Source organism: Amblyomma maculatum, chromosome 8, assembly GCF_055883805.1.
Source record: "Amblyomma maculatum isolate TAMU_Amacu chromosome 8, ASM5588380v1, whole genome shotgun sequence".
In the NCBI taxonomy this organism is placed as follows: Eukaryota; Metazoa; Arthropoda; class Arachnida; order Ixodida; family Ixodidae; genus Amblyomma; species Amblyomma maculatum.
In genome coordinates this window covers 2,127,790-2,143,859 of record NC_139351.1, presented here as the reverse complement: position 1 = coordinate 2,143,859, position 16,070 = coordinate 2,127,790, and the positions used below count along the sequence as shown (strand labels likewise).

Here is a 16,070-nt window from a genome sequence, read left to right as displayed (position 1 = left end):
TGTGAATTTCACTAACAAAGAAATTCAGGCTGAACTTGGTTACACTGGTAATACAGTTTACATGTCAATTTAAAATTTCTGGCGACTTTTACCTCGATCGGCAATTCATTCCATATTTTAGCACCATTGGACTCCATCAGTCGCTCACCATATACATTTCTACATTTTGGGAGGTTAAATTTAGTTAGATGCCTGCCTAGTATTACGCGAAGACTGGACAAATAGGCCTAATGGAAGGGGGGAGTTTGTGCTAATTATATTGTTGATCACAAGCGCAACTTTGTAGTTACGCAAGGTTAGGTACGATAGTATACTGTTGGCATCAAAAATGTTGCTGCTGGATTGATCAAAATTACTAGTTGTTATTGCATTCAATGCCAGCTTTTGAAGACGATGTAAAGGCGACAAATAAGTTTTATATGCTTGACCCCAAGATTCACAGCAGTAACTGATATGTAAATGGAAAAACGAGAAGTAGAGGGAATGTAGTATATCGCAAGGAAAATAGTATTTCGCCTTAATGAGCATGTGGCACCCAAAGGCTAATATTTTGCATACGTTGTTAATTTGTTCTTTCTAGTGTAAATGGCAATCAAATATAACCCCTAAATATTTAAAAGAAAAAACTGGTTCTATTAACGAGTTACCTAGAGTAAGGGTAAATGTATTGTTAATAGTTATGTGTCTAGAGTGAAAAATTATAATCTTAGTTTTGGCAATGTTCAGCGTTAAGCGATTGTTCAGGAACCAGGAAGACAGCATTGCCAGCTTATTCATTGTGATCGTGTGAATTGCCTGAAGAGATTCCCCAGTGAAGAGTGGTGTCGTCTGCGTACAATAGTACTTGAGAAAAGCGTAGCACTTGCGGGAGATCGTTTAGATAAAGTGAGAACAACACGGGACCCACAACAGAACCCTGTGGGCTGTGGCACACCACAGGTTACATCGTTGACATCTGATATAAAATCATTAATAAGTACTCTTTGCTTAAGGTTAGATAGATAGATGTGAAAAAATTTAAGCGAGTTATCGACAAAACCATAACTTTCCAATTTCTTCAACAATATAGGATGACATACCGTATCAAATGTATTTTGTTCTGATGCAGGGCATAATAACTTGCGATAAAGTTAAGCCTGCTGTGGAAGTTAGCCTATTTTCGACAAATCCATGTTGCTGAGGTGTAATGATATTGTTACGGACGACATCAAGGAAGAAAAAGCGGGCAGTGGCGCGGACAGGAGCGCTCGCGCTAGGCCCGGCAACATTTTCATTAAACGTCATCTCACTATCATCGACCATCTCTCTGTCCTCTGTTCTCCTGTTTTCATCGGCTTGCCGTATCGTAACAATATTATTGTTGTCAAGAAATGTTTATACTTGTTTCGCTATTAGTTTTTCAAAAAGTGTATTAATCGCACTTAGTATAGATATCGGCCTGTAACTACCTGGCTGGTTACGATCTCCTGCTTTATATATTGGAACTATTTTAGCAACTGCAGTCTATCAGGATAGCGATTATTTTCTAGGGAACGATTGAACAAGTGGAAAAGGTAAGGGCAGAGGATATCTATGTTATCTTTGACCACCCTTGATTGAATGCCGTCAAGACCGGTTGCTTTGTTTACTGCCATCTTACAACCGCTTTTAAGTTTTCAGTGGTTATAGCGCGAAAATGAAAATTATTGCATACAGTTGTTGGTACAGATGAACTAGATAGCGATAGTGGGGATTGCAACTAGAAAGGCTACTACTAATGTTAGTGAAGTATTCGTTGAAATCATTGCAACTTGCAGATAAATGCTATTGGGGGTGACTTCTTTCTGTTTATTTACACCAGTTACATTTCTAACTATCTTCCATAGTTGTTTCGTGTCCCGTTTGTTTTGACTAACCAATTTAGTGTAATACAGTTTTCTCAATTTTCTGATCATGGCTGCTGACTTATTCCTGCAATATTTAAACTGCGTTCGGTAATAGTCATTTACTTTGTTTTTCTTTCATTTATTGTACCATGAATCCTTTCTCTTCAGTACGTCAAGTACGTCCTGAGTTATCCATGGGCATATAGGATCTTTGCAGTTGCGTTTGACACACTCCCGTGTTGATTTGCTGATTGCATTTTTGATGTACGAGAGAAAATTTTCTAATATTTACGATATAGTACTGAAGGTAATGTTCTTAAGTATATTTCTAACTCGCGCGTAATCAATAAGGAAAGATTGCTTTGGATGACTTTGGCTAGACGCCGACATACAGGATCGGGGCAAGAACATAAATGTCGGACAATGATCAGCAACCAGAACATCACCACACCTGCCCGAAAATTCATATCAAGGTTGCACAACATATGGTTGATGACGGGTGCAGTTTGACTAGTTATCCGAGGTGCAGAGTTGATGACATTTTTAAAATTGAATGATTGAAGAAAAACGTATTCACTGCAGTTGTCTGATAATAGGTCAATGTTGAAGTCGCCACAGATAACAATAGGATTTTTTATACTCGCATATGACATCAAAATAGTTTCCATGTCAGCAATGGATTGTGGCATTTCGGAATGCGGAGGACGGTAAACCACGCCAATTACGGGGCCACACTGAAGTTTATAGAAAAGAGCTTCGATTGCTTCATTGCTGTATTTCTTAACATCGGAGCTACAATAATGTAATGCCGTTTTGACAAAAAAGGCAACACCACCGCCACGTGTACTGCCAGACCTTCATAGTGACACCATTTCGTAGCCTGGAATCAAAAACCGATTTGGCCTCTTTTACCCATGTCTCTTTGATAGCAATCACGTCATATCTGAAGGAAAACTGTGACAGGTGCGCTGGAAGATTGTCAGAATTTTTGCGAATGCTTCGTACATTGCAATTTAAGATAGATAAGTCATCGTGCGCAAGCCTGGCTTGCTCTATCAGAGAAATATTGTATGCCATCTGATGAGACAACTCTGCTCAGATCTTCGACGCATGTCCCATGAAGTAACTTTGTTTTGTTTGTTTTTCGCATGAGGATTTTGCCGTCGGATACCGAAGTATACTTCCAAATGCTTTCTCGTTTTGCTGCAAGAGCTTTTCCGAGGAGCAGTTTATTCGCCGGACAGAGGTGTTCATTAATGAAGATGGGGTCGGGGTCATCAGAACCTAACACCGACGTATTTAGCCGGCATTTCTTAGCTGCTCTCAGGTCACTGTCCCGGACTTTCTGGGAAGTAAACTTCACAATGATATTTGACTTGCTTTTGTCTTTCGTTATGACGCGATGTATAACTTCTATGTCTGTTTCTTGAATATCTGATTTCAATGAAGTGCAAGTGGTTTTCATGGTCCGAAAGAGGTCTTCCTCCTGTTCTAAGGGAATGCCCTTTATCTCTAAGTTTTTCTTTCGACTGTATTGTTGTAGGTCAATAACCTCGCTCCTTAACTCCTTCAATTTTTTACTAAGACGGCTATTTTTCTGTTTTAGCTAGTGATTTTCATCTTTCATCCTTTACAGCAGCAAGTTCTCTTTTCAGCGTAATCATCTCAGTCCTGAATTCTTCAAACTTTTCGTTCATGAACTGCACCGACTGTTTCACACTTTCCAGTTCTGTCTCGATTATTTCTTTCAAAGCTTCTTTCAACCTTTTTTCTTTGCCGTCGAAACGAGCTTCGAAGTCTGCTAATGCCTTGACCACCTCTTTTAAAGTCGTAGGTGGCTTGTCACTCATTTTGTTAGCAAAGTAAACGCTAATGACTAGTAATACTACCCCCCGCCCCCATGCACAAAAATCAAACATACTTCAAACACACTTGGAGCAGACCAGGAGCTAAAAATTCAATCGCTAGGGCGACAACATACCTGCGCAAAACGTAGAAAGCAGATAAGTCGCTGTGCTATCCTGCGGCTGCCTGGTCTGCTCCAGAGTGACGGTCCCTCCAGGCCGGTGTGGCTTTATATATGGGCCATGCCACGTGATGTCAGTGTCCTGTCACGAGTCGCGCAGGCGCGGCTTGCGGCATATCCGAGGGGCTCATAGTCGCATGTGTGAAGTACGGCAGTATCCCTGCTGGATGGGCGATACTCGACAAATGCTTCTTGTTATTTCCTTTTCATGGTTCGGATCTGTGGTTACTACCTGTCCTAAGTAGACATATTCGCCTACTACTTCCAGTGCTTCGTTACCTAATGTAAACTGCTGTTCCTTCCCGAGGCTGTTGAACATTACCTTAGTCTTCTGCATATTGATTTTCAAGCCTACCTTTCTACTTTTCCTGTCTAGGTCATCAATCATTATTTGCAGTTCATCCCCCGAGTTGATTAGCAAGGCAATGTCATCAGAAAATCGCAGATTACTGAGGTATTCTCCATCTACCCTTATCCCGAACTGCTCCCATTCCAAGTCTCTGAATACTTCCTCTAAGCAAGCTGCGAATAGTACTGGGGAGATTGTGTCTCGTTGCCTAACACCTTTCTTTATGTGAATTTTGTTAGTTTCTTTATGGAGAACTATGGTTGCTGTGCAGCCACTATATATATCTTCCAGCACTTTCACGTACGGCTCGTCTACCCGCTGATTTCGCAATGCCTGCATCACCGCCGAGGTTTCAACTGAGTCAAATGGTTTTTCGTAATCAATGAATGCTATGTATAAAGGCTGATTATATTCCGAGTATTTTTCTATCACCTGATTGATGGTATGGATATGATCGATAGTAGAGTACTGTTTCCGAAACCCTGCTTCATCCTTCGCTTGATTGCAGTCTAAGGTTGTCCTGATTCTATTAGCGATTACCTTAGCAAATACCTTATACGTAACAGACAGTAAGCTGAGTGGTCTGTAGTTTTTAAGGTCCTTAGAGTCCTCTTTCTTGTGAATGAGGATAATGTTTGCATTCTTCCATGGTTCCGGTACCGTCGATGACACCAGGCATTGCGTATACAGGGTGGCCAGGTTTTCTAGCATGATATCCCCCCCCCCCCCCGTCCCTCAGCAAATCTGTAGTTATCTGATCCTCTCCAGCTGATTTCTCCCTTTTCATAGTTTCTAGGGGTTTCTTGACCTCGTCCTTCGTCACTGGTGAAACGTCTGACTGTTTTCCCCTACCGCCAATCTCATTACGGTCCTGACTACTTTGGCTACTGTAGAGATCTGTATAGAACTCCTCGGCTACTTTGACTATCTTGTCCATATTAGTGATGACGTTGCCCACCTTGTCCCTTATCGCATACATCTGGTTTTTGCCGATGCCCAATTTCTTCTTTACCGCTTTAAGGCTTCCCCCGTCCTTTACAGCTTGCTCAATTTTCTCCATGCTATACTTCCTTATATCGGCCACCTTGCGCTTATTGATTAGCTTTAATATCTCAGCCAATTCGATCTGGTCTGTTGGATTGGAAGCTTTCATACTCTGGCGTTTCTTAATCAAATCTTTCGTCTCCTTAGACAGCTTACCGGTATCCTCTATAACTATCCTACCGCCTATTTCTACCACGCACTCAGTAATGATATCTCTGAAATTATTGATCCTTGCCTCTAGGGTAATGTGGCCATCCTCAGTTAGAGCTGAAAACCTATTCTGTAGCGACATCCTGAACTCTTCTGCCCTACCCCTCACCGCTAATTCGTTGATCGGCTTCTTTCTTACTAATCTGTTGCGTTCCTTCTTCAGATTTAGGCTAATTCGGGACCTCACCATCCTGTGGCCACTGCATCGCACTTTCCCGATTACCTCTACATCTTGCATAATGGCGGGGGTTGAACTCATTATGAATTCGATTTCATTTTTATTCTCTCCGTTAGGACTTTTCCATGTCCATTTCCGGTTCTTACGTTTGCTGAAGAAGGTATTAATGATTCGTAAGTTGTTGCGCTCTGCAAACTCAACTAGTAACTCCCCCCTGCTATTCCTCGAACCAGTGGCATAGTCACCTACTGCCTTGTCTCCTGCCTGTTTTTTCCCTACCTTGGCATTGAAATCGCCCATTAGTACAGTATACTGCGTCTTTCGCATTGCCGATTCTACATCTCCATAGAAGCTTTCAACTGCCTGGTCATCATAACTACATGTAGGTGCATAGGCCTGTACAACCTTCAGTTTATACCGCTTATTAAGCCTAATTACGATGCCTGCAACCCTCTCATTAATACTATAGAATTCATCTATATTACCCGCTATATACTTATTGACAAGGAAACCTACTCCTAGTTGTCGCCTCTCTGGTAAGCCTCGATAACACAGTACATGCCCATCCTTCAGTACAGTATATGCCTCATTCGACCTCCTAACCTCACTAAGCCCTATGACATCCCATTTCATGCCCTCTAGTTCCTCTAACAGCACTGCTAAGCTAGCTTCACTAGCTAGGGTTCTAGCATTAAACGTTGCCAGGGTCAGTTTCCAATGGCGGCCTGTCCAGCGGAGCCAGGCTTTCTTAGTACCCCCTGCTGCGTCACAGGTCTGACCGCCGCCGTGGTCAGTTGTTCCGCAGCCGCTGGTGACTGAGGGCCGGGGTTTTATGGAGCTTATCATAGGAGGTTGCGGCCAATTACTGCTCCAGGGTGGCCAACTCCTGTTCTGGTGAGGGAGTGCGTTGCCGGAGGTGTTCACCGGCATCAGGTCGCGCCCCAAACCTGTTTATGCAATTCCATCGACACGCGGATTTTTTTTTTTTTTCATCCGGTGGAGAATCGCGCGGCACCGGGATTTGAACCCCGGTCGTCTTGCATGCGAGGCGGATGTTCTACCGCTACGCCACCACTGCACCTTTTATGCACAATTTTATGGAATCACAACGGTCAGAAGCTAGGTACGAGAAAAAATTAGAAAAAAAAAACGCAGGAAGTGTGCATTTGAGAGAAACGAGGTGAGGGTGGGGGGGGGGGGGGGGGGCTGCACATCACATCTACAGGAGACTATTTACGGCATCCCTGTTTATGGGCCAGAACGTCAGGACAAGGTGTCTTAAATGATATAGGCAAATCATGATGATGTGGCCTATATCCTCAGAATTGGTGATCACAGTTTTCTACATTACTGTGTAGCGACCAAAACTGCTTTCAATTACTGCAACAATCGTGATATTTCTGAGTAGGCATAATAATAAGAATAATAAGCACCATTTCGGAAGGCACATGTTCCAGTTCAGGCAATGTCTTCTAAGGTCACCAAGTGAAGTGCAAAGCAACTGCAAGACCAGACGGCGCCTTGCCATAAAGCTGCGCTATATGTGATGCATATAGTTTGCATATAGCTCCATTTAGCAGTATCACAGTGCGAGCTTTACAGAGTAAACAGCATCCTTAACTGTTTGATTTCCGTCTAAATATCGCTGAAGGTGAACTTCTTCGCTGCATGGAGGCACAGCCTGACTTTAATAAAAGATTGCAGAATGCAGGTGATGCAAGGTCGTGCAGTGCATATGGGCAACCTTCAGTTTCCCGCTTTTCTTTGTTTCCTTTTTGTGACTTGAAAATACCCTTGGGCCCCTGTTTGTTTTCAAAAAGCAGCGAAATTTTCAGCGGCGATGCTACAATGGTCGCACACAACCGACGCTGACGCGGGCTCTGCCTCATAGCAACACACGCACTGCGATATGAACCAACCGCACATTGCACACACGTAGGTAATCGACGTAGAACGACTTAGAACGTGCAGTGTGGGTCAGAGAAATAACTCAAGTCACTGACATTTAGTGGAAATCAAGAAGAAAAAATTGGCATGGGCAGCACATGTAGTGCGAAGAGAGGATAACCGATAACCGCAACGCCTCCCGCGACCTTGAGGCGTTGCGGGCTGGTTTGATCATCGGTCTGAAACGTGGAAAATGCTGGGTTCGGTCTGTAGGGCCGGCAGACTTTAGAATGGATACACGACAGTGCTGTTCCAACGTACATGCTGGGGAGAAGGGTTGTACACCAGTTCGTTGCTTTGACGGATGGTCGAGACACCAAACAAAGAGAGCGTGCAAACCATCCCGCAGTGCGAAACGTGGTCGCACACAGCTGACGCTTGTTCCTCATCCGTATGGGAGGGCAGTGATGCCCGAGGCACATGTTGTGAGAACTACGGTCGACTGTTTAGAAGGTCGCAGACGATCCGTTAACCACGTCGTCGGGAACAGATGACAGTGTTCCAAAATTGACAGGTTGAATTTCTTTGCAAAGGTTACGTTCCTCAGGACTTTCATTTTTTTTTATTCCCTGAAGAGCTTTACTCTGTTATGGTATGAAAATGCCATAACAGAATAAAGCTGGCACTACCAAAATACCAGCTGGCATTAAATTCGGCGTTTACCTCCATCAATCAATATTGCAAACTTCCTAAATTAATTATACAGAAACTTCGTAAACTAGTGACAAACAAAACTAAAGATATTTTTTCATTTGATCATGCGTAACACGCGCAAGCTTTTTTAAATATTTTTGTGTTACTGTTTTGTCAAACCTAAGTTGGAATTCATACATTGATAACATACGTTCAAAAGTCGAAAATACGTTGTGGTTTATTAGACGAAATCGGAAGCTTGCTTCCACAAAAGCAAAACTAATTGCCTATTTCGCCATGGTACGTCCGACACTGCGATACGCGATCGCCATCTGGGATCCCTATCAGTCAAAACAAATTGATAAGATTGAAAACTTTCAAAAGGCGGCCAGGTTCATAGATATTGATATAGATATACAGGTTTTGTGACTGACATGCTACACAAATAAACTTACTTCACTATCAAAACGAAGAAAGATATCACCAGGCTAAAATGTCTTTATCTGTTTTGCAATAATCACTTCAGCATATACATACTTGCGATAGCGTTCCTGTCGTACTGTACGAAGCTCTCACAGCTATCAGGTTACACCTATGATAGGCCGTATTAAGTGTTTGAAATATTCCTTTCTCCCCCAAAAAATAACGGAATGGAATTCCCTGCCTCAGAGCTTTCTCCTCCAATTTGAAAATTGTTTGTAGAGTCACGTGCCCGATTAGATACCCCTGCCACTTTTTGTTTTTCGTAATGTCACTGATGGTGATTTTGGTGGCTTGCAGGCCGCAGTATTTATGAATATTTTTGTCTGCTAGCGTTGTACCTAAGTCTATTCAGCAATCAGAAGAGCAGGACAGTTTTGTCATTTCCTGAATTGATTTTTCTAGAAACGTATAAGGTTGTACTTGTGGCTGTATATTCTTTAATTACATGCATTTGTATTCACCCTGTAACAGCCTTACGGCTGACAGTATCAATCAATCAATCAATCCATCATAATAAACTCATGTTCCGTGGTCCAGATATATAGCCGGTGGTCGTGTTTGGAAAGACAAAACAGGACCACTAATTCACTATCACTCGTTAAGAATGCGATATCATTACACCTAGGAACTGAGTCCATTCACATGAAGCAGACTTAAAGTTCCAAGTTCAAATCTACTTTCATTTCGTGATATTTTCTGCATGCTCGTTAAACGGCGTTTTCATGCATCTCTTGATTTTGTTTCAGCCAAGCCGGCCCCGTTTTTGAGCTTGGGCTGGCAGGTTACAAACGTCATCACGCTTATATATTTTTTTTCTGTCTGAACAGCGCAGGTGCGGAAGTAAAGGGAGACTATAATATCAAAGGTGGAACTACCTCCACCTTTAATATGCATCAACTAGCTCAGATTCAGATCATCCTACTATAATATCCAAAGCATGGAATTTGAGATTTTTTTATTGTTCCGCAGCGGTGGTATTTTGTAAGAGGTTTTTACGACCATAATAGTACAAATTTCGCTTCGTGATTTGCTCCTGCGCTAACGACCAATTAGAAAAACTATCACTGAAAACCAATGGAGCGTGAACTTGAATATTTCTAATAATAAGACATCAAATCCTTATGAATAAAGATCTGTAGACATATTGATTGCACACTGATGCTAACAAATCACGGTCAAAAACTCCCGGCGATGTGTTCTAAAGCATCGGCATATTTAACTGGGCCCGCACTTAAAGTTGGCATCATTATCGAAATTGTCGCTATCTCCCTAATCTGTAGTCATGTGATTGATGGAAAAGCCGGAACCCAAAAGTGCTGCCAACCAAACTGACATCCAGTTCTGGTATTTCCATCAATCAGATAATTCGAGGCCAGTGAGACAGCGACGCTTTCGATAACAGCACAAACTCAGAAAACTGATACTGGTATGTTCGCGCCCTTCCCCCCTTTCCCACTAGCAGGAAGCGTTAAATTGCCAGCTCTTCCCCGTCGAGCAACTAAGGCAATAAGAATCAAGTAAAACAGGTCGGATGTTTTTCCCCGTGAGGCTAAGCTCCTAATGTACCCCATCGGTGCCCCCCCCCCCCTTCAATGTTAACATTGGAATGTGGCTTGAAAGTAAGTGTTCAATTGAAAGTACGTTTACACTTTGAAATATAGCCTTTCGTTCTCAGTCAGCTTTCGTTGCCCGCCGTGCGTATTTCGAATAAATCGCGACAGTGCAATGAACTGCGTTTCTCATATTCACGTGAGCCGATAAAAGGTTTGCATCGAAGCTTATATATAAAAACAGCACTGACTTTCAGCGTTGAACAGGATGACGCCGAGGGACAGTGCCAGCAGCACTAGTCGGTGCCTGAGACCGTGTGGCCTCCAGCCAAAGGCGGCGTCGAAGCCCTCCTTGAAGTTGTGCATCCTAAGGTCTTTGAGCATGTCTCTCAGTCGGGACGTCGAAGAGGTGGTGCCTGCGTTGAACACCAGCACCACCAGTATGTTGAAGAGCACGATGCCCACCGACACGCAGTACACGGGAAGATAGCCACCGGCGCTGAATATTTCACCGGATATGACCTGTCCTAATTGGACGCCGACCAGCAGCGCGCTCATTACGAAGAGGAACTTGACGGCACGCATGTCCTCGCGGGAAGAGCGCGACGCGTTGCTCTCCACGATCGCCGTCATGCAAACCAGGCCCCCCGTCAGGCCGCAGATAAGGCCCAGGATGACGTTCACGTACATGGGTGCCGAGAAGACGAGAACCGTCACTACGGTTCCAGCGTCCAAGACAAAGGCACCGCTCAGGTTCAGCAACAGCGGGATACGGTTACCGTGTTTGTCGCACCACGAGCTCAGGAAGATGGACATGATAGCGGCCGGTACGAATTCGGACAGCACCAGAAGCAGGTTGTGGATGTTGGCGTTGCGCGTGACAGCGTCACGGATGGTGGCGTTCTGCTGGCTGATCGTGGAGCACACGTCTTCTGGGTACGCCGACAAACACGACTTGGCGATGAACAGCTGCTGGGTCACCACGAAGCGCATGGCGAATGTGATGGTGTACAGGAAAAGCACGGACTCGAGGCCCAGGCCACGTAAGAAAGGGATCCATCGCTCACGCCAAGTCAGGCGGCATTCGGACGAGCTCTCGTCCGCCGGCGCGAGCAACGCTGAAGAAGAACATGCGACGCTTTCCTCCAGGACTGGCCCAAGCAGGACCTTGCTGGGAGAAGATGCCATGGTCGCTGTCACGTGCAGAGCGGGGCAAACAGCATCGTCGCCCCACTAAGAGCCCGACACGGCAGCTAAGTTGGCTGCCCAAGGAGGAAGCCGTGCGCGGAGCTGTGGCGGAAACGGCGTTGCTCACCCCGACGAACAGCTGGCGATGACGACAAAGCCCACGGCGAGACCCGGCCGTGCCGACAGTCTCGTAAACGATACGCGCACGCAACGACCACGCTGGAAGCTAGCACCCTACTGAAAGCGAGGGAGGCCTCTATCGGTTGGCCTGCTCTCGCCGACCGAGAGTGGTGCCAGCGATAAAGCTGCCGCCGACACTGCGGCGAACTTTTGTCGCCCGGCATTAACGTTACTTGTGTCGGCCGTCGCTGCAGACGATGGAAGGCGGAAAACCCCGGCGCGATGTCCCCTTCCTACTCACGATATCGCGAGCCGCGTTTGTGGGGCGAGCTTTCGGAACGGACCGGTCTAGCGAGAAGGAGCTTCGCGATACCCTTTCTCTGCTCGTTTCATTCCAATACCGGTAGACACACGAGAATGCTAAGAAATGGATTCAGCTGGGATATGTACGGATAATAAAAGAGACGGACGACAAGACGACCTCGGCAACAGTTGGCAGTGTGTTCTTACAGGATGATTGAAGTGAGATTGTTTGCTGAACAAATGCGCGGTAGTTGGTCAGTTATACGGCTGTGAATCCTTTCTGTCAAGCTTTTTACCAGTGTAGTTGGATACGTATTGTACACTAGATTCACAAAGTAAGTTACAGAAAGAGGGACTATGACAACATTGAAAAGCAAGAGCATCATTTAGGGGCTGCCTCGTTTGACCTCGGGCTTTTATAGTAGCCGCCCATTTACCATGCGGAAATATATCTTGTACTCATTAAATGAAAAAAAAAAATAACACTGAAAAAGAGGACCGCGTTCAAGTACAATTTTAACCTGCCGGTCAATGTGATATGACTGATCAGTGTGGATACTAGCTGCAGATACATATATTGCGTCTTCTACACGCTTACTTGATTAAAGTTCTTTGCGGGTTCAATGCTGAGTGTCTCGCTCCTTTCTTCCCCCTCCTGAGCACTGCAGTTTCTTTAATGATCCATCAATGAAGGAGTACATCTTAAATGCTATTCTTAAAAAAAAAAAAACGTTCACAGAGCTCTGTCCTTTGAAACGGACAAGTTCGCCACGACAAAGTATTGGCAGTTCTAAATGTATTATTCCGAGCACAGCTGTCTTAAAGAAGAATCGCAGGTTTGAAGCGCGTTAGGAGTCAATGATTGCGTGACGGCGTCTCGTCGCGTTTTCGGGACAGGACGGGCGGTAGTTTTGTTTTGTACGCTGTCTTCTTCTTGTGCCCGGTTTCTTCGCGCTGTGTTATTTTTTTTTTTAAGATAATGAGGTTAGGAGGCTAATGAAGAGGGTTCTACTTAAGCTGAGGACAACCCAGAGGGCTATTGAACGAAAAATGGTAGGGGTAACATTAAGAGATAGGAAGCGAGCAGATTGGATCAGAGAAATAATTCAAGTTACCGACGTTCTAGTGGAAATTAAGAAGAAGAAATGGGCATGGGCAGGACATGTAGTGCGCAGAGAGGATTACCGATGGTCGCATAGGGTAACAAACTGGATTCCAAGGGAAGGAAAGCGTAGCAGGGGGCGGCAGAAAGTTAGGTGGGCGGATGAGGTTAAGAAGTTCGCAGGGGTCAAGTGGATGCAGCTAGCACAGAACCGGGTTAATTGGAGAACAATGAGAGAGGCCTTCGCCCTGCAGTGTGTATAGGCAGGCTGATGATGATGATGAAGCATCATAAAAGAATCAAGTCTGTGTCACATTCATATTACAATGTGTCAGCATTGCTTCAGAGAATGTGCCGCTTATAAAGAAGTGACCTACTAAAACAAAATAAATTACAAATTATGCCATGCTCTGACACACATGATTTAACAAACAGTAAATCTGCAACTCCTACTCTAGGACTCAGCAGATGCTGTATTTGCTCTGCTGAAATAACAATAAAAAAAACAACGGTCTCACATGAATGTATATTTGAAACTTTCCTCACAGCCTGATATTATGCTATAGAGAGCCAGCTTGTCATTATGCATATCACTAATTATTAAAAGGATGCAGGTTATGTGTAGCCTGCTGGATGGACCTGCTAAATGTTACCAAGCTGATTGAGAATAACTGAAGGCTTTTCAGAATAGTGTTACATAATCTGCAGTATTTTATTTGCTCCACTGACTTTATTGATTACATTAATTAGCAAAGACCGATTTCTTGCTTTATTAAGGAAAGACGTGCCAATTAATAATCGGCTTGAAACAGCAGAATAAATATTTTCACCAAGCTATGTTTACATAAACTGGTTTTCCTACTAGCCTTAAATAATAAGTCGCACAATAACAAATCTGCCACGTGCAGCTGTATAACTTTAGCACCCCAAGACATATCTTGGAGAACAAAATCGCTTTTCGCTAAATTACTCTCCCTGATGGCCACTTTGCGCATTCAGTGAGCAAGAAATACCAAGCCAGCAGCTGGTCGCATTATAGCTTTCTGTTAGTGCCATTAAATAAAACGGCGTAAATGGTATCCTGTGCAAACATTGTAGCCTAGTTGTTCTTCAAGATGACAAAAACCCTTAACATACTCGCTTTATTGCTGGAACCAATAATTAAATAAATAGCCAATGAGTGTAATTAATTGACGAACTTTAGAAACGAAAAAATACTGCAGATTATACTCATGAGCTCTCATCTGATATCAGTGGACTAGGACACTCAGTCTTTTAAAAACTCGGTAACATTTAGCGGCGGCACTTTGGTGCATACTATATTGACTGGTATGGACTGAAGAGTGTTTCCTTGAAAACAGCTTTGCCTGTAACTCGGGGGGAGCCACAAAAGCGGTCTAATTTAATTAATCAAATATGAATTATGCCTTTTTCCAGGCTCTTTCAGTGTATGATGTGGTTATTGTAGAGGAAAAGAGGGCCGTCATAAGGACAGCGGTACATTTGTAATTTGCTAATCCTTCAAAGGTGACCACAATAGCACTGTCAAGAATATGTCACAGCTCTGATTTTTTGCTTGACTGCGCAATATCAACAGCTAGCAAACATCATATCTATGCCCTGTAGAGTTTGCTGAGCATGGTGTCTTTCCTAGACTTAGGATGTGAAGCTTGCGTCCAAAAATCTAACACACCATCAAAATCTGGCCAGCATTAGTGCAGACCATGACAGGCATGCACTGTTGCGGGAACTTACAGAAGAAAACTAAGTCACAGGGAAAAGCACAACACACTAAAGGAAAAAAAAGTAAAAAAGATATTGTGGAAACCAAAGTGTTACATGCGGAGTCGCATCTATAATAATATACAAAGCACAACTCAGTGATTAAAACATTTGGTACATTTTACCTAATGAATCTTTGCATCTCACGTATGTAGCCAAGTAACTATCATATCTTTGCTACGAAATTTTGGAGATAATTTCAAACACAAGAGACGTGGCCCGCAGTGTTTTCCAAGCACCGTACGTTTAAAACTCCAGTGGTTAATAGTTGGTGGGATAACCATGTTGTGACAATCACAACCAACACAAAACTGTAACTTTCAGATACACCACACATGGTGTGAGGTTTGGCTTTGCTAATCACAACAATGTAAACAGATTTGCTGCAGAATAATTTGTTTAACTGAATACACTATTATTAAAAGAAATAATGCAGAAAAATCAAGGCAGCTGTCCATTCATACTAGCACCTTAAGCTATTCTTAGGGCATGACCTTAATTGTGCATCCCTGAACGTGCCATAAAAATGAGGTGGTGGCTGGCTGAAGCGCACTTTAGTGTGCTTACTGGTAGATGATTTCGTGCACCACTCTCGTTCGTGCTGTGATGTATAGGTGAGCAGCAGGTAGGCTCCAGGCATTGACGCGAAAGTCTGAAGTGCTCAGGCAACTTCCAATATCATCATCATCATCAGCCTGACTATACCCACTGCAGGGCGAAGGCCTCTCCCATATTTCTCCACTTAACCCGGTTCTGTGCTAGCTGCATCCACTTGACCCCCGCGAACTTCTTAACCTCATCCGCCCGTCCAACTTTCTGCCGCCCCCTGTTACGCTTTTCTTCCCTTGGAATCCAGTTCAAAGGCCCTGTTCAAGTCTGCGCAGAGAGAAAAATCCTTGGCACGGTGCTGACAATTGACCAGGTTTACGTTTGGCAGGAGACGCCAACTGTGGTCTCTCCTTTCACATGGGAGGGTGACGACAGAATCGGCTTGCCAAGACCCTTCCATACACGTTAAACCTAGACCATGCAGCCATGTTCATACTGGCTTGGTTGAAGCGCGGCTTTATCATTCAAGTGCTCCCATACCGTGAGGCGAGGCATCGCAATCCAAAAGTAGTTCGAGCTTCGGATTGAAATATGTTAACGCAGGGGCTGCGCAAAGAGCCTTTTTCGACAGTTCGAATGCTGCTTGTTCTTTATCGCTCCACATCCACCTGGCTCCTTTCGTCAGTAGCTTATACAATGGCGCAAGTAAGGTGGACAGGTTAGGGAGAAACTTATGGTAAA

At 44.0% G+C, this 16,070-nt stretch overlaps 1 protein-coding gene across 5 annotated transcripts in view; it reads right to left on the bottom strand.

Moving 5' to 3' along the window:
* LOC146180438 (putative peptidoglycan muropeptide transporter SLC46) overlaps positions 1-11,827 on the bottom strand; it is a 195,492-nt gene extending 183,665 nt beyond the window's left edge. For 3 of the 5 annotated variants that reach the window (XM_084576034.1, XM_084576036.1, XM_084576035.1), the window contains exon 1: positions 10,537-11,827. In XM_084576034.1, coding sequence (XP_084432160.1) covers positions 10,537-11,473 — 937 coding nt within the window. In that variant the 5' untranslated portion in view covers positions 11,474-11,827. The remainder of the gene's footprint in view (positions 1-10,536) is intronic. The other 2 variants (XM_084576033.1, XM_084576031.1) reach the window with 1 other exon arrangement.
* Between the last annotated feature and the right edge of the window lie 4,243 nt (positions 11,828-16,070).